Genomic DNA, 17,475 nt, shown 5'->3' on the forward strand with positions numbered 1-17,475 from the left:
CCACGTTCATCCCTTCGTCATTACACTACGTTTCTCTATTGTGAATCAAGAAACAAGTCCCTTGTCGACATATCAAATTGAATCGTGGGGTTTCAGGTTAACTTCGGCATTTCCCATGGGGAATGGACCCTTTGACATTGACATAAGCGTCGCAAGAGTATTCCGTACATAGTATAGTATAGTAAGTCATCGAAGTCATCGAAGTCATCGAACGGGTAACCCGGTTTGCACCTTGCAGCTGAATTCGAGGAATTGTCCCTATTGCCCCAATTGCTCCGCCGTTTATTCAATATCAATCTCGCCGCCCACACTAAAAGGCTACACTACCAAGCGCAACTCCACATCTGCGAGTCCTTGCAGTCCTTGCAGTCCTTGCAGTGCCTTGTCAGGCGTGCGCCGTCCTAGTACCGGTTACGGCAGGGCAAGTTCCAGCGGGCTACCGTGTTAGTTGGCCCACATTTACCAATATCAACATCTCCATCAAACTTCCTGCAAATCGTGCCGGTCCGAGACCAGCTTGCCAGCCCAGCAAAGCCAGAACCCACCGAGCCAGTTCCTGCAATTCCTGCAATTCCTAAGACCAGAATCGTTGGAACCCTACCCGTTTTCGTTGTACCGACGAATCCCAGGAGTTCGGTTGGTGCCTACTAGGACTTGTGCGCAGGACCCGAAAGCTGACCACCTTCAAATTTGCCCAAAATGTCAATAAAGTATGTATGAGCCTCTTCTTACCTATGTAATAATTGTAATTCCCGTCGACCTGAGCCCCAACTAGCCCTCAGCCCTCCCCCTTCCCTGCTCCCCCATCCACGACTATTCCACGGTTTTTAGGATGTGATATCCATCTCTATTCTCCCTGAGAGCATTGCTCTTCCTTCCGCCGGTCCAATTTGCACCGTCCGTCTCTTACCTATCTCATCGTCATAATGGATTACGGCCTTCACGACCAGCATGCGTCATACATCCTTAGTCAGAGTAGCCGGGGTGAGGAGGACACTAACTTAGAAGCCAGCTGGGTTATGCTATCTCGGATCGGAGAGATAGAGCCGCTGCCGCACGAGACTATTCTACATAGGACAAGAGGACGGATAGCTCTGAGCATAACCGCACCGAATCAGCCAACCGACGTCCCTCCCCTTAATATTAAGAGTGAGAGTGGAACGGCGTACATAACGAATCAAAGAGTAAGTAATAATGCTATACGTTACAACATATGAATTAAACGTTATATTAACGTTCATCTCAGTTGATCTACCTACCTTCCAAGCCTACAGATCAGTTCAAGTCCTTTTCATCCAAAATACTAGGGTGCCAGGATAGTCGTATGTGTTCGTCATGGATCGGGCCTTGGTACTGGGAGGCCAATGTGCGCCCGGTCCCTGATGGCAATATCTCTCCGGAGTTTCCGAGAGTCAATGTAAGATTGACGTTCAAGGATGGTGGTTCTAGCGAATTTGAGTCCAAGTTCGTGGAACTTAAAGCGCGCCTACACCACGCGGCGCAAATCGCAGAAGAGTCGGGCCAGAGCAACTGGGCCCAAACCGTCCACGACGAGCAATTACCAGAATATAGCGCCCCTCAGGGTGGTAGTAACCCTAGCCAAGCAACCGAGGTAGTTCGACGAGCGGATGAAGCAGCTCGGGAACAGCAGGCCCACCAGCAAACTCCAGACGAACCCCCACCAAACTACGACGAGGCTCAGGCACAGGCGGTCAACATGCGTTTCGACGAGCGTATGCGGGAGGAAGCAGAAAGACAATGACAACATGTTTGACCTACTAGTTGTCCTAGGACTTTTATGCTGTCGATAAATTCGATTGCTTAGAGACTCCTGATAGAGGGTCGTTTATCTAAGCCGATATGAAAAGAATGTGATACCCTCGCAAATAAAGACATTGCTTTCGGTATGTTAGTGCGGCCGCTCTCTGCGTGGTTGCATACCAAATATTGATCTGAATCCTATCCTGTTGGTGCATTCGTATACTGGGTTATCACGAAGCTGACTCTGTGGAGGAAACCAGGAGAGAAAGGAGTTGATATTTATGCTTGCAGCCACTCAGGTAGAGGATAAGGCTTGTGTCTCCAGTACATGACTGAGGTAGCTTATGCGCAGAATTATGCCCTCCCGACGAGGTTTTATAACCGGTGGTCTCTATATGAAGTAGCCCCTAAACATTTAAATCGATGTTTAGGAGGATACCGACCCGTACAAATTACTTGGTGCACATCTAGATACATACCTATTAAGATATATAAATGCAACTTGAACATAAAGTATCTTAGATTAATACCTATACAATGCAAATATTTCTATAACCCATATCGTTACTTCTACGTGAATTTAATTGGTACCTATCTATTGGTACGTACCTCCGGCTTAGAGCGCCGATAGATCGGTCGAGTATCACGTGATAATAACTCTAAGCCGCAGCCAATCAAAAAGCCTCAATTGGCGATGCTCTATTTTTCTCGGTTGTCAACGTTCCTTGGAGACTGCATTTCATCATCAACCTACGTTCATCCCCGAAAATAAGGCATTGCAACTGCCCGACAACCGTTTCGAGCACAATGGGTATCTGGGACACTATTGCCGACCTCGTCGAGGCGGCCAAGCCATGGACCACCGCCGAAGCCGAAGCTCCAGCTGAGGTATGATTTTTCCCCATCGAGAAAAAAAGCTCCAAACCGGGATTCCACCGGCTTCTATGAGCGCTTAGTACCTACGTCGTTGCGACTTCGGGCTTTCTCGTATACCTTCGTCCGTAACAGAAAGTAACTGATAGTTCCATAGGAACCCCAAGAGGAGGAGCAGGCCGAGGAGGAGGAGGAAGAAGAAGAGGATGACGACGAGCCCAAGGACCCGAAGGAACAGCTCGAAGAAGGTTCGTCACACCCCCACGTCACCAACACATACGACATCTTGTACTCGAGGCGGCTTCAATGCGCAAGCATTATTGTCCCGAACACACTAGCCACACTGTACGATGAGATATTTGTTGACAGTCATATATAGATTGCAAGAATTCCAAGCAGTGCGCACCAGCTAAGCACCACTTTGACGAATGCGTCGAGCGTGTAACAAATGCCTCGGATGACGGAGAGGCCGGTGAGGACTGTGTCGAAGAATGTAAGGATTCCCTCCGCACCGACCCGAGCTATGACTGCACCAGGAAGAATATTTTTGAGAAATTTATTTATTTCACGGACTATAAACTGACACAAGTCTTCTCTCTCTAGTCTTCCACCTCGCGCACTGCGCTAGCCAATGCGCAGCTCCCAAGCTCTGGTCTACCCTCAAATAATCAACGCAAACCAGCCCCGAGAATCCCCGGCATCAGGCACGATATATCTATAGAATACCTAGAAGCATGTGCTGGAAGGTTTTTCGGTCGGGGGCAAGCCGGCTATCGTTGTCTGACTCCGGTCAGATGGTCGAACGGTGGTGGCCCTGTAACACGATTTGCGGCTCAAAGCGGATGACATGCAGCCGGGGGATCTTAAACCACCTGTCCTATGTACCATACACGGCATTCACATGAATAGATCTCTGTTCCTCAATTATTCAAACAGATCTGATTTCCCGTTCATATTGAGACGCTTGCTTATTAATACAACTTAGAGCATCAAGTGAGAGTGTATGAAGATTATACTTGCTGATGAGGTACTTGAGCCACTTACTTACAAGCACTGTCTTATTAGATACTCGGTCACTTATTTACCCTTACAATTTATCAACATCGTATGATGAGATATAGGAAATTACATTAACTACTACCAAGAACTCTTAGTTGTAATAATATATTAACTATGTAAATATGAGAAATGACAAATGTAGGTATATCTTAGAAACACCAGTCCTTAATATAACTTAGAACTGTATATAGAGATATTAGGTTTATAAGGTTTTACCTTAATTCCCAGATACTTGGATAACGATACTATAGGGCGTTTGAGTTTAAGTTTGCTTCATAAATTTTGTTTCGGTATTTAAGAAGTATTATAACCCCTTTCAAGCGTGTTGCATATGATCCATAACTAATATGCAGCCGAATCACATAAGAACATCTTGCAAGAAAAAAAAAAGAATAACCGAAACAAACATAGTTATCAGATGTCAAAAAATGGACCGATTATGTACGGATGTGTGGTTACTTACAAATGGGCTACACGTACAATTTTATGTAGGGTACAACACCTAAAGCATAAATTCTTGGAGACTTGAAGAGAGTTAAGGCTGCGTTACACGGGGATGTGGACTAGATATGGTAGGTCCCCCCCAGTCTATCAACCAATTACAGCTCTAGAGAAGGCCGTTTAGAGACATTTAAGTTGTAGCTGAAACATTGAAACCCTACTACTGCTACTTCGCTACTGCCTTGCTTTAGACGCGTGCACCTTTCCTTGCTAGCGATAGAACCGAACGTTTAGTGGGCTTCTAGTTTAATAGGATCTTGACAGAATCGGGACATATATTCGCAATCCCACTTATTACGTAGCGACTGGTTTAACTTAACCTAGGGTCTTTTGTATCTAGCTCAACGATAACAACTTTCGATCAAGCTATGTATCCTGGTATCCTATGTATCCTATGTATCCCCTGACGAGCCTCGTAATACTTGATTACTATTAAAAACTGCCGGCTGTTGTACAATTCGTTGGGGTTACTATGAGATTGGTACATACCATGCGCAGGACGAGTCGGGATATCTAAGATTCTCCAAAAAGTAATAGGTAGTGCGGGTTATTGTCCAAATCTAGACCACCAAGGTGTTATGGTGGTACACCCTTGCCTCTCGTTAAACTACCTTCATTTCTTATCTTATCCCTTCCTTACTCCATTTCAAATAACGTCCCCTCCACAATGCGAACTTGATGTCTCCTTAAGGTCGGGATACTCCAAAAAGGTGTTGCGATATTCGCTTTTACACACATAACAAGTCAGCTGAGCTGAACTTGAAAAGATCGACGCGGGGCGTATGTACGACAAGATTCGGCTAACCTAGACGAATCAAAAAAAAATATTAATTGTATTAAGTAACCTGGAACTTTAAGGTTACCTAGTCCAGCCTTAAGCAAGCCACCAAGAAGCGCCGCAGGACGGAAAACGCAAGGAAGGAGCCTGGAAGAAGCGCGCACAATGTCTCGCGCAGTAGCAGTCGCAAACCATCTTCGGAAGCGGCTGTCGTTACAGTTACAACGCCAGCTATATTCGACGACGAAGCCGTTAAGAAGGCCCGCGACGAGTACACCCTCAACCCTATCGGTACCGATTCATCTAGCAAGTCATCCCGTACTAAGGGCGGTCATCTACGGCTCGCTTCGAACTCGACGGACGACGACGACGACGAAGCTACCGCGGCGCGCATCGCTGCGGGACTGCCGCGCGACACGGATAACGCTTCGATCGAGAATGGCGATAGCGTCACGTATAAGGTGTATAAGCGACGGTGGTTTGGCCTCTTGCAGCTAACACTGCTCAATATCATCGTCAGTTGGGACGTAAGTTATCGCATTATTTTCGTCTCAACGGACTAGATCCATTGCAACAACCTAAGAGTAGCTTGTACGCCGCAAGGGGAGAGAGAGATATATATATATATATATTCTCTTAGAAATTGGGGGCTACAAGATCTACCAATCGGTAGTTATCTAACCTCTTCACTATTCGTCTCTTTCCCATACCACAGCCTTGGCTTGGCAAGATGCCGTATCACAACATCATTGTTACCTATTCTTTTTCTGTCATACCCACCACCTAATTAGTATATGCCGTGAATCTTCACTGACCATCTATAATATCATCCTAGTGGCTGACTTTCTCCCCGGTCTCACAAAATGCCGCTACTTACTACAGCACGACCGAGTCGGCCATCAACTGGTACTCGACGGGCTTTCTGTTCGCCTTCGTCGTCATCTTTCCGGTCACCATCTACACCCTTCACTGGGGTCCGAAGCCGTCTATCATTGCCGCGGCGGTGCTGATCCTCGTCGGTAACTGGATCCGCTACGCCGGCTCTTACTCCCGCGATGGGGGTAATTACGGGGTTGTCATGTTCGGCCAGATCTTGACCGGATTGGCCCAGCCGTTCGTGCTAAGTGCCCCCACGCGGTACTCCGATATGTGGTTCACGGATAGAGGCCGTGTTGCCGCTACCGCTTTGGCCAGTCTGGCGAATCCCTTCGGCGCCGCACTCGGACAACTTATTGTGCCGTTCATGGTTACGGGACCGGCTGATATCTCTAACGCCGTGCTCTACGTCGCTATCATCGTATGCTTCTCTCTTATATAATCTATCTTATACTGTTGTACTAACCAAGTCCCCCCCACCTTAGTCCTCCGTAGCTGCTCTCCCATCCTTCTTCATCCCAGCAGAGCCTCCCACTCCCCCCGGCTCATGGTGCTCCACACCTAAAGCCTCCTTTCGCTCCTCGCTGCAACTCCTGAAATCTGTCGAGATCTGGCAGGTCCTGATCCCGTACTCTATCTACGTCGGTTTCTTCAACAGCATCTCTACGCTGCTCAATCAGATCATGATGCCCTACGGCTTCTCATCGGACGAAGCCGGTATCGCCGGCGCCCTGCTCATCGTCGTCGGACTAGTTGCCGCCGCCATCTCCAGCCCTATCCTCGACCGCACAAAGGCCTTCCTACTCGCCATCAAGGTCGCCGTCCCGCTTATCGCACTGTCTTACCTTGCTTTCATATGGATGCCAGGCACCCGCGACTTAGCCGGCCCATACGTCGTGCTCTCCATCCTCGGCGCCTCGAGTTTCTCCCTACTGCCCGTCGCCCTCGAGTTCCTTTGCGAGCTGGGCCACCCGATGAGTCCCGAGATCACGTCTACGATCGCCTGGGCTGGCGGCCAGTTGTAGGCGGTATCTTCATCATCATCAGCGACGCCCTCAAGGCGGGGCGGACGGCAGATCCGCCGTTCCATATGTTCAATGCGCTTGTGTTCACGGCGGTTGTCTCCCTGGTGGCCGTCATCCCGGTTATGGCGTTGGGTCTCTTGGACGCAAGGAGAACCTGGCTATTAGACGTATGGGAAGTGGGAGTAGTGGTAGCACGCAAGCTGTGAACGATAGTCCTGCGTGATACGATAGCCACGATGCGTCATGATGGTTTGGACGGGATCGGATGTTTTTACGGTTAGATGGATGGATAGATGGATGGGTAGGAAGATCTAATGTCCGGTAGGTCGGTAGGCGGTTGGGTACTTACTTAACGGCAATACCCGGATAGGATAATCAACCTTGGGACGGATCACGGACGTGGACGCGGTTTCTTTCTGCTCTTACCCTACTTTTCTTACTATATCATCTTTCTCCGCCCCGGCCTTAGCGAGGCAGTCGGGTTCTAGGCTGTTTCGCCGCACTACACGGTTCTGTCTGTTAGTCAGCCAGTCTATTTTGCCCGCGGAGCTATGAACGCGGGAAGACGGGGAGGAAGAGGGGGGATGATACCCTTGTCTTCATGCGTATGCTTTTATTAGTAACTAGTAGTAATAGTAGTAAGTGTTATTGCTGTATCTATACCCGTAGTGCGAATTAAATGTATTTGCTATAACTCATTTGAGTAAAATATCAGGCTATGAGAGATGTGCATTGTATATATGTTTAAGTGCGACTGTAGATATATAAATATATATAGGTATATTAGGGAGACATGTTAAGGTAATATAAACGCCATACTAAGTAATTATTATAAATAGTTTTCTAGCCTAGGCTCGGGGTATATATATATAATACGATACCCATAGGTAAGCAGTTAGACACGCCATCCCCTTCATTAAGACACGCCACAAGACTCTTATAGCAACATACATACTGCTCTACCAGTCTACTTCCCCTCCCCAAGAGCCGCCTCCCAAGAAATCCTTAGCCTCTCGAGCTCAGCCCAGCACTTGCGGCCGTCCTCCTCAAACTCCTCTCTCTTCTCCTCCGTCAAGTCCTCGGCGTCCCACCTACGGCCCCGAAGCTTGTGCAGGGCCCCGGGAGTAGGGTCGCGTTTAAGCGTCTCGCGTTCTCAATTACGCCTTCCCAGCCCCAGCCGTCGACCTCTGCTTTCTTGGGCATGACACGGCCTGACCGCGTCGCGCAGGTACCCCACTTGACACGTTCGGCGTTCAGCTCGTCGAGGGAGTCCTGGTCTGCGAGCGCGAGCCAGGTCGATGCGCAGGCGCCTAGGTATGGTTCCACGGGGTGCCAGGGGGAGCCGAACCAGCGCGCGAGATACATGGCAGCGTAGTAGGCCCAGTACAGAAGCCAGCTAAGCGGGAAAAGCGGCGTGCAGACTACACCGGGGTGGAAGAGGTAAAAGCGCGGTTTTATGGGCTTATCGGCTGTGGCGGGGGAGGAGAAGTATGGGGAGGATACCTTTTGTACGGTGGGGAGATCCTCAGTTAGGCAGAGGAGGTCAGTTATGCGCTTGCTGCGTATGGGGGCTTGTACTGCCGTGCCTGGAAATCGTCGAAGCTGAGGTGTTCGGGGCCGGCGTCTATTGTACTTGTCCAGATAACTCGGCCTCGCGGTTCGTTTGGTTGCGAGCGACTCAGTAGTGGTAACAGTTCGTGTGCTAGGATATAATGTCCAAAGACATTGGCGCAGAAGACCTCAGCCAGTTCAGGCGGTGGCGTCTTCAGATTGGCGGCCGAGTCTCCAAGTAGCTTCTTCTGGTCGAGCGTAGCAGCAGGCAGAGCCTTCTTGAAGACAGGGAACGTACAGCATTGCACGAGCCCAACTTGGAGGAATTGCTTTGCAAATAAGATCCAATCTAAGCCAGACCAGCCGCCAATGCCCGCATTGAAAAGTGCGACATCGAGACGGGGTATCTTCACATCTTTAACTAAGCCAGTCGGATCGCTTACTGTGCCGTGCACCAACTGCTTCGCTGCACCATATATTGAACGAAGGTCGCATAAATCGACCTGAATACTGAGGATGTGGACTCGAGAGATAGCGGTCTGAGGATCGTAGTCGTGGCCTGCTCGCGACCGAAGCTGTTGTGAAGTCTTGGCCGTCTTCTTCAAGTGAGCGCGTAGGGAGAGGATGGTATCGCGAGACTTGGAAACGGAGCGTGTTGTAGGTATAAGAATAAGATGCGAGGATAAGGATCGTGAAGCGAGGAACTCGTCGATTATTCGCTGACCGGTACCAAGACCGACGCCACTACATAGTCCTTCGTCTAAGATACAGTACTCCCGGGTGTTAATTCCCACGTGGCATAAGGAAGCGCATACCTATTAGCTCCAGTGAGCAGGACGAAGAACTGTTCGTGACTCGCAGCCCCTGCCCACGGTGGAGACGCCATCGTCGGCTAGGTACTCGGATTAATACCCTTTTTCCCCCAAGCTAGGTAAGTAGAGTCGGTAAGGTATTAGTAACCCGGCGCAAAGGTATAATTGTATGCAATATGAGGTAGAAATTGGGTGATTTAACTTGTCTCCCCCCCTACCGACACGCGGTGCGACATGCAAATATTAGGCAGTATATTCGTACCTAGATGAATTAAGGCGGTCAAAACGGGAGAAATCTAGGTTAGGTATGTACTAGATTAACGAAGGTGGAGCGATGGGCGTTCGGGATCAAGTGGAGTCCCGTAGCGTAACATCGCAAATGCGAGTGTGCTTGAATTGTGCTTCCGAGCACATGATTCCATTTTAGAAATCGTCAGTTCATTCTACGATGTTCGTTCCAAGTTTTTGGGGTAATTATTAAAACGGGATGGTGCATGGAAATTTAATGATTGTAGAAGGTTCGGATGTGGTGGTACACAGTAAGCTAAGTCTGTACGTCATTTACATAGATGCTTCAAGTATGTAATATGTACCTATCTCAGGTGTGTAACACCAACAAGCTTACCTAAAGCATGTTTCAATCTTACATAGGAGTTTATTAATTGGTCATAAATATAAAGTAATAAAACATATGTATTAACAAATGCTGCACGTACGGAGCAACGAACCGCTGCAATACCGTATGTGAAAATAAACGTAATATCGACCTCGGCAGGTCAAATGCCTAGGCGCGCATACTAGATCGAATTGCTTATATAACTATACTTATATACTTACACGTGCCTAGCCTAAGAAATTATCTGCGTTGTTTTAAGACAGGTCTAGCCCGCCCTACTATTTCCGATTTGACAGCTACTATAAAAAGTTTTAGTTTATTACATAGGCATGTATATACATAAAAATATCGTTACAGTAAGGATTAGTGGGAGAGACGAAGAGACGAACCTCGGGTGGTTATCACGATATCTATAAAATTTAAGGTTCTTCGTAGTGTAGGATCCGATCGCCAGGGACCTCTCCTTCCTTTACAGGGCTTGAGAATTACAGGGTGATAGGCTGATTCGATATTATTCAGTACTAAGTAGGTATTAGTAGTATTATTAGGTGGAACGTCATCTTCAATCTCGCTTCTTTCGGCTTACTTACTTGATCATATTTTTATTTTATTTTACTTTCCCTTTCTCTAAATCAAAACTTCATAATCTACATTATATGCACCATTGTTTGCATCTTTTACCTCGTGTTACTCTTATTCTTACTCTTACTCAATCTTGTCTATATAATTAAGTCATCATTACTCGTCCGGTTACACATAAATCCCATAACATCATAGTCGAACCATCTGCGCCTTGGTGTAATATTCTATTCGACTTGATAAGACGCGAACGCGGCCGCATCCGGAATTCCATAACTTTCACTGCATCCTCATTTTAATTCTTGACTCGTCAACGTTTCAACATTTCAACATGAACAAACTACCAATAGACCTAGTCATGACTCGGTTCGCACATACGCTCCAGACTGGTTTGCTGCCTGACCAAGTCTGGATGGTCATTAGCTGGATAGCCTTCTTTTTTGTGCGTCTTAGTTCTACTGGCCCCTCGCTCTACTACATTTTTACTAACAGTTCTGCTCAGAAACTAGCCAGCTTATCTTTCGCTGTCCCTATTCTAGGTCTAGTCGTTTTCGACTTCTGTCTTTGGATCTATCGATTAAACCAACCTCAGCCTCAGAACGCCTCACGAACAAATCGCATTTCGCGCAAGGCTACCGGACATAGCGTTAACCCAATGTCACCCGTAAATGGCATTGGCTCCGCAACAGCTCTGGCTGCTAACTCGACTACGAGTCAGAGGCGTACCGTTTACTCGGATCATGCGAGCGACTAACCCGAAAATACCTAGTCCGCTACATCAACATAATTGCGATAACCGTATATAATAGAACATATATAATATTTTGTATCTCTTCCTTAACTACGAAATTTGGGACAGGACTTTGATCAGATCGCTGGTGACCCCCATTGCCGTCACCTCTCCTCCGGCACCAGCGCCTTGTATGATTAGAGGATTTGCGCCGTACCGTTTGGTATAGAAACTAATGATGTTGTCACTTCCTTTGAGGGCCGCGATCGGGTGCGATTTATCGAACGTCTCGAGGCCGACTTTGACGGCATTGGCACCCACGTCGATACTGCCCACAAATCTTACTACTTTGCCTTGCTTTTCCGCTGCGGATTTGGTTTCCTCCATTTGAGAGTCGAACTCGTGCAACCGCTGCAAGAACTCGTCTCCACTAGCGACAGACTCCAGCTCCTTCGGGATCAGGCTCTGTACGGGGAATGAAGTGGGGGATTCGACAGGGAGGCCCGCCAATCGGGCAAGTATTGTCAGCTTCCTCGCCACATCAAGTCCGTTTAGATCGTCCCGAGGGTCTGGTTCTGTGTAACCCAATTCCTTCGCTCGCTTGACTTCAGCAGACCATTGGCCACCAGAACCCTCGACCGGAGCAAAAGAGTTGAAGAGGAAGGACATTGTACCACTGAATACACCTTCAATCTTAGTCACCTCGTCGCCAGTCTCTACAAGGTCCTTGAGTGTCGAGATAACAGGGAGACCAGCTCCGACAGATGATTCATGGTAAACCTTGGCTCCAGACGTAGCAGCAGCCGTGAATATATCCTGCCATAGCTTATACGAACCCGAAAAGGCCTTCTTGTTCGGTGTGACGATACTGATACCACGGCTTAAAAAGAGGGGATAGGTATCCGCGACGTCTTGGGAACTAGTGTTGTCCACAAGAATGACCTTTGATGGTGCCGCAGCCAAGTAATCGGCTACCTGGGGCAAATTCAAGGGCGATTTAGTCGAGGCGGCGAGTTCTTGGAAGACGTTCTCGGTGGCTATAGAGTAGTCGTCATTGAAGAGAGCCTTCTTGCTAGTCGAGATATAGCAGAGATCTAACTTAGGGGTCGGTCGTTTTGGACAAAGCCTCGAATTGGGAAAGGAAGCATTTGCCAACCCCTCCAGCACCTTTAAATAATAAATAGATTAGTCAATTGAATCACTAATTATTCAAATATGTTTCTTAGTTCATAACATACCGATAATAGCAACAAAGACCTTATTAGTTGCCGCCATATTGTAAGTAAGTAAGTAGTCAATAGTTGTATTTTTGCAAGCTTTCAATGTTTAAGGACGTGGGGTAATTTTATATAGATACAAGGCCGATTACGGCTTTCGCGGGGCATTTCAAGGCCTAAAAATTTAGAGGACTTAAGTGGAGTAATTGAACAAAAGCCTTGTCGGAAACTACCATTCAGAGGTCCCCTTGCCTATAAACTAGCGCTATCTCATCTCATCAAACGGCATTAGCTATTACATTAGGTTTAGGTTAGTTATTACAACAACTCTTTCATATCCCGAACACCACAACCCGACCTACGGTCAACGGCACTATTTACTTTTGCACGCAATCCCCGTTCAAAATGCCACAAGATCCAAATCTTTATGGGCAACGCCCCACCAAGCGGCAAAAGAAGGGGGTCCCACTTTCGGGTTCTCTGGACTTTGCTTCTCAACTAACCTCCCTCCTCTCAACGTCCGCCTCCGACCCATCATCAGCGTCATCTTCCGCAGTAGCCTTCGGCCGCGCCCGCCCTTCCAAAAACAAAGACGACATATTCTCCGTCAAAGCAAAACGGAAAGCGGGTACATCCACCTCCACCTCCACAGCAGAAAACGACGGTAAAGATGGCGCAAGAATCCAGCTCAAAGAGGTCCGCGGCACCGAAGACGAGAAACAAGACCTCGCGCGTGCGCGCCGCAAGATGGAAGAGAAAGCGCGGCTGTATGCCGCCATGAAGCGCGGGGACTACATCGCGAAGGAAGGCGAGGCCGCGCCCCTCGTCGACTTCGATCGCAAGTGGGCGGAGCGGCATCCCGAAGACGCCGATAACAACAACACGTACTCGAGCTCCGGAACAGACGACTCGGACGCAGACGACGCCGACCAGGAAATGGTCGAGTTCAAAGACGAATTCGGACGAACCCGCCGCGCCACCCGCGCCGAAGCAACCCGGTACGAGCGACGGCAACACCGCAGCGCGCTCGGCGCGGCAGAGCTAGAAAGCATGGCGGCGAAGCCCACCAAGGCGCCCGAGCGCCTGATCTTCGGAGACGTGATCCAATCCGGGGCGTTCAACCCGGAAGACGACACGCTAGACAAGATGGAGAACCTCGCCGCGAAGCGGGACAAGTCGCCCACGCCGCCCCCCGACACGCATTTCGACGGGCGCGCGGAGATCCGGACCAAGGGGGTTGGCTTCTACCAGTTCAGCCACGACAAGGACTCGCGCAGGGGGAGATGGAGGCGCTGGAGAGAGAGCGGGATAACACGGAGCGGGTGCGGAGGGAGAGGGAGGAGCAGAAGGAGAGGCGGCGGAGGGAGATCGAGGAGCGTAGGAATAAGATCGGCGTGAGGCGCGCGGAGAAGATGGCGGAGAGCTTTTTGGATGGCCTGGCAGGCGAGATGGGGACATCTGGGGCTGGTGGGAAGGGGAAGGAGGAGAAGGAGTCTGAGGAGGGGATGCGGAAGAGTACTGGTTCGTGATACCTAACATCGACGTCGACGCGAAGAATTGCTTCGTTCTACGCACGATAACGAAAATGCACTTTTTTTCTCTCATGGATATAGATGGCCACCGCAATAGCCACGAGCAAGGCATATCTTGTGGAAGAATGAGGATTAGTTTAAGACGATATGAATTTGAATACATGATACCCCCTTTTTGTCATACCTACCTAGGTTAGGTCCCTAAGATAGCGTCATTAACAGGCGCGGAAGTATAGGAAGACTAATAGTTAAACTTCTTATAATAATTAATTGGAAGGAATATAATTATAATACCATATCTTTCTATGCTCCGTCTGATGGTATTTAAATACAAAGTTGATAACTTCATGTTTATAAGTCCTATCGTAATCTAGTCTAGGCTGAAGAGGGGTTATACCACTCTAATAAAGGGTATAATTATCAATGTTGTCTATCTATACATGTATTCTCATATCCTTAGCAGCCTTGGACGAAATCAGAACCTTCTTTTCGATTTGCTCTCTAATACTATTTCTCACACTTAAGCTATTCCGTCCGGCTAAAGCTTTATTGTTTGTCCCCTTTCATATCGCCTTGTAAATATAACATGATCTTACCCAAATCCTAAATTCACCATAGTAGTAAATATAGTAAAGAATATTGACATATTATCCTTATTCCCTAATCCCTCTATAATAATATATAAATTAAAAAGTTATATCGTGCATACACATTATCAACACCCAACCCCGTCAACCTAGCCTAATTAAACAAACATAATCCACGAGGTTTGAAGTACCCAAGTAATATACATACCAGGTATCCCGATAGACATCCTATATGACTATAACTATATAGCATAATATATATATGGTAAATATTTATGTGATGTGTGAGGAAATACCGCTCCTCCTATCAACAGCCGCAACCAAGGAAACGTATCTCTCTCCCACCGTCGTGTATCCCAACAACGCCGTAGCCCGAAAAGCGCGCCCGTAAATAATAAGTATGGGGTCGACGGAGAAGCGGGAATCGAAGTCGCCCGCTAGTTTTCCCCTGGAAGCCAATAATACAAGTACCGTTTGCCGCGTAAGCGAAGTTCCCCTGAACGCCGAAATGTATATGCGCCCTCTTCCCAGATAATCATGCTATATACAATAGATTTTCGTTCTCTTCGCTTTGAACCGTCCGAAGAGTGAGAAATGAAAATGATGACACCGCATACAATCCCGGCCGTTCAAGAGAGCCACCACATACAACCGCAATCACTCATATCGCTTCCCATCCCAATACCACCCCCGCGACCTCCTATATGGCGCTCTACGACTCCATCCTTCGGGGGTCCTGGTCCAAACACTCCTTCGTCCTCATTAATGATGATATCGACTGTCTTTCCATCTACTTTTATTGCTTCTGCCTCGTTGTTCTCATTAATCTGAAACTGGCGGCACCAGGGCTTAGCCGCCGACGAGTCAGCGTTACGATGCTCCTCGACCTTGATGACCCGTGGGTATGGCGGATAAATTTGAGGCATGGGAATGTCCTGGTCGGATATACTACTGGATGTAGCAGTCGAGGAAGTATCAGTTGGGTTCGGAAGGCCATCAGAGGCCGCGGTAGTCCCATGGTGATCTTGGGGTGACCCATAAGGAACATCTGAAGGCGTTAAACCGCCGCCGTTGTTAAATCCTTCAGGGGGTCCAGTGACAGCCGCTCCGGGTACCGTAGTTAGTCCAGTGGGGATATCCTCGGTCGATGCAGGCGGTGGAGGACCTGGCATCGGTTTAATACTATTATTTTGATTTGCGTAGATAAAAGCCTCCAGGATGGTGTTGTCCCAATGGCAAATCCACATGCGGTCTCCGATTTGGGCACCTTTACGCTTGAAACCGCCGCCATACAACGTCCGACGACGGTGAGCAGCAGAGGGGGAAGAGGAGGGGCTAGCCGATAATGCCTGATCAGGAACGATGACAGTTTTATTGTAGGCAACCTCGAAATTCCACGCCGGACCTCGAGGGCCTTCGTGCACATCATTGACAAGCTTTAGTCGCACGTTAGTTAATTCGGGCGGCTGCATCCCCCAAAGGTACACGTTGTTTTTCAAAGTCGCGCTCTCATTATAAGAGAACCCTAGTAAATAGTCAGATGTTTCTGGTTGACCAGGTAATCTCGTGATGTCCATGCCAAGTTGGAAGAAAAAGAGATCGCAGTTCCATGCTTGAGCTAACGTCGAGTCACTGAAGCAGGTATTAGACATTCGATTGTTCCGGAGAGGTAAGGAAAAATGACCTTCTTGTAAGGGTGGTAAACCTGACGGTAGGGTACTAAGAGGTTGTGTGTCCCAGTTGCCCGGATTTATCATTGGTAAAGGCGGCCTAGTCATCGTTTAGCATTCAAAATATGAAGAGCACGAAACAGTAGGAAATTCTTACCCATCCTTATGCGATTTGTTCTTCGAATCGGGGCGAAGGAGAGTCCCAATGACAGCACCGAGTATTACTCCCATCAAAACGAGGACGATGGCAGCCAGGACGATGGCCCAACATGGAACAATCCCCCAAACCCTCCTTTTCGCGGTTACTTGCCAGTCCTTTGGCAACGCTTTCTCGTCTTCAGCTTCTTTATTAGTCGTAACAGCAGCATTTAATTCATTCTGGCTGTTCTCAGATGTAAAACTCCTAATAGATTGTCTAGATTGTGGAGAGGATAATCCGCCTAAATCCTCAGTAGACGAGAATTCAGGATTTCGAGTAGCCATCCCGATACCTCCAGCACCCGGAATGGCCAACATCGGCTGCACAGGCGCTGGCGCTGGCTGAGGCGTTTCCACACCCAACGCCTTTCTAGTATACGCTTCTTCCGGATATCTCGTGTAAGGAGGTAACTGTTCCGTATGGCCATCAGGACCAATCAAATCAGCTACATCCTCTCCGTCCGGACCAATTCTTCTTTGATAGTTGTCCGTCGCTCCAGGGAATCCGACATTAATTTCCGCCTGTACCGGCCCGCTAGACATTCCACCTGTTTCGGATACGGTGTTCTGCGGATACATGCCGTACGGATGCGCCGGCCCGCGAGGCCCATTGTACGACCGCTCAGAGACTGGTACCGTCGACGTTGTCGCTAGACTAGCCGTTCGTGCTACTCGAACATCTTGCGGATACATCTGGTACGGATGAGAAGGACCAGACGGGCCATCGTACGGGTCTTCAGGATCAACAAACGGCGACGCAGTGGAACCGCTCGAAACTCTACTTAGAGAACCTCTACTTAAAGACCTACTATCCGACTCAGAAGATGACCCATCATGTTGCAAAGCCAGAGATTCACTCCTCCGATGCGGCTTTGTAATACTCGATGGACGTGGCGGCGGTATTTGTGTCATAGGCACATCTTGCAGCGCCGTCGCAGGTCTCGGAGTTTGAATGTTTGTCGCATCTACCGGGCGAAACCCATCGGCAACTATCATAGCCTGCAAGTCATAGTCCTCATCGTCCCTTTGTGAGGTAGAAATCCTCACCGAGGTTCGAAGCGACGAAACGCGGTTTAATTCGGAGGATTTGTTGTCCTCAAAGGCCCCCAT

At 48.4% G+C, this 17,475-nt stretch overlaps 6 protein-coding genes across 6 annotated transcripts; 3 read left to right on the top strand and 3 right to left on the bottom strand.

Annotated features, from left to right (window-relative positions):
- Window positions 1-926: 926 nt before the first annotated feature.
- GL218_03109 (uncharacterized protein) lies at window positions 927-1,762 on the top strand (the record flags this gene model as incomplete). The annotated part of the gene is made up of 2 exons (XM_033579655.1): window positions 927-1,184; window positions 1,247-1,762. The coding sequence occupies 2 exons, from the start codon at window positions 927-929 to the stop codon at window positions 1,760-1,762; spliced, it is 774 nt and encodes a 257-aa protein (XP_033436166.1).
- An 806-nt stretch (window positions 1,763-2,568) lies between these two features.
- GL218_03110 (Major facilitator superfamily domain-containing protein 7) lies at window positions 2,569-6,873 on the top strand (the record flags this gene model as incomplete). Its single annotated transcript, XM_033579656.1, has 7 exons — window positions 2,569-2,649; window positions 2,792-2,882; window positions 3,014-3,127; window positions 3,238-3,286; window positions 5,067-5,499; window positions 5,808-6,269; window positions 6,334-6,873. 7 exons carry the CDS (start codon window positions 2,569-2,571, stop codon window positions 6,871-6,873), a joined length of 1,770 nt encoding a protein of 589 aa, XP_033436933.1.
- Window positions 6,874-7,944: 1,071 nt separating this feature from the next.
- Window positions 7,945-9,310, bottom strand: GL218_03111 (3-keto-steroid reductase; the record flags this gene model as incomplete). Its single annotated transcript, XM_033579657.1, has 3 exons — window positions 7,945-8,459; window positions 8,552-9,168; window positions 9,240-9,310. 3 exons carry the CDS (start codon window positions 9,308-9,310, stop codon window positions 7,945-7,947), a joined length of 1,203 nt encoding a protein of 400 aa, XP_033436932.1.
- A 1,962-nt stretch (window positions 9,311-11,272) lies between these two features.
- GL218_03112 (Homoserine dehydrogenase) lies at window positions 11,273-12,436 on the bottom strand (the record flags this gene model as incomplete). Its single annotated transcript, XM_033579658.1, has 2 exons — window positions 11,273-12,255; window positions 12,400-12,436. The coding sequence occupies 2 exons, from the start codon at window positions 12,434-12,436 to the stop codon at window positions 11,273-11,275; spliced, it is 1,020 nt and encodes a 339-aa protein (XP_033436931.1).
- A 347-nt stretch (window positions 12,437-12,783) lies between these two features.
- On the top strand, window positions 12,784-13,907 carry GL218_03113 (uncharacterized protein; the record flags this gene model as incomplete). The annotated part of the gene is made up of 2 exons (XM_033579659.1): window positions 12,784-13,614; window positions 13,656-13,907. The coding sequence occupies 2 exons, from the start codon at window positions 12,784-12,786 to the stop codon at window positions 13,905-13,907; spliced, it is 1,083 nt and encodes a 360-aa protein (XP_033436930.1).
- A 1,219-nt stretch (window positions 13,908-15,126) lies between these two features.
- GL218_03114 (uncharacterized protein) lies at window positions 15,127-17,475 on the bottom strand (the record flags this gene model as incomplete). Its single annotated transcript, XM_033579660.1, has 3 exons — window positions 15,127-16,022; window positions 16,182-16,267; window positions 16,325-17,475. 3 exons carry the CDS (start codon window positions 17,473-17,475, stop codon window positions 15,127-15,129), a joined length of 2,133 nt encoding a protein of 710 aa, XP_033436938.1.

This window comes from Daldinia childiae (genome assembly GCF_008694065.1).
Source record: "Daldinia childiae strain JS-1345 chromosome Unknown Scaffold3, whole genome shotgun sequence".
In the NCBI taxonomy this organism is placed as follows: domain Eukaryota; kingdom Fungi; phylum Ascomycota; class Sordariomycetes; order Xylariales; family Hypoxylaceae; genus Daldinia; species Daldinia childiae.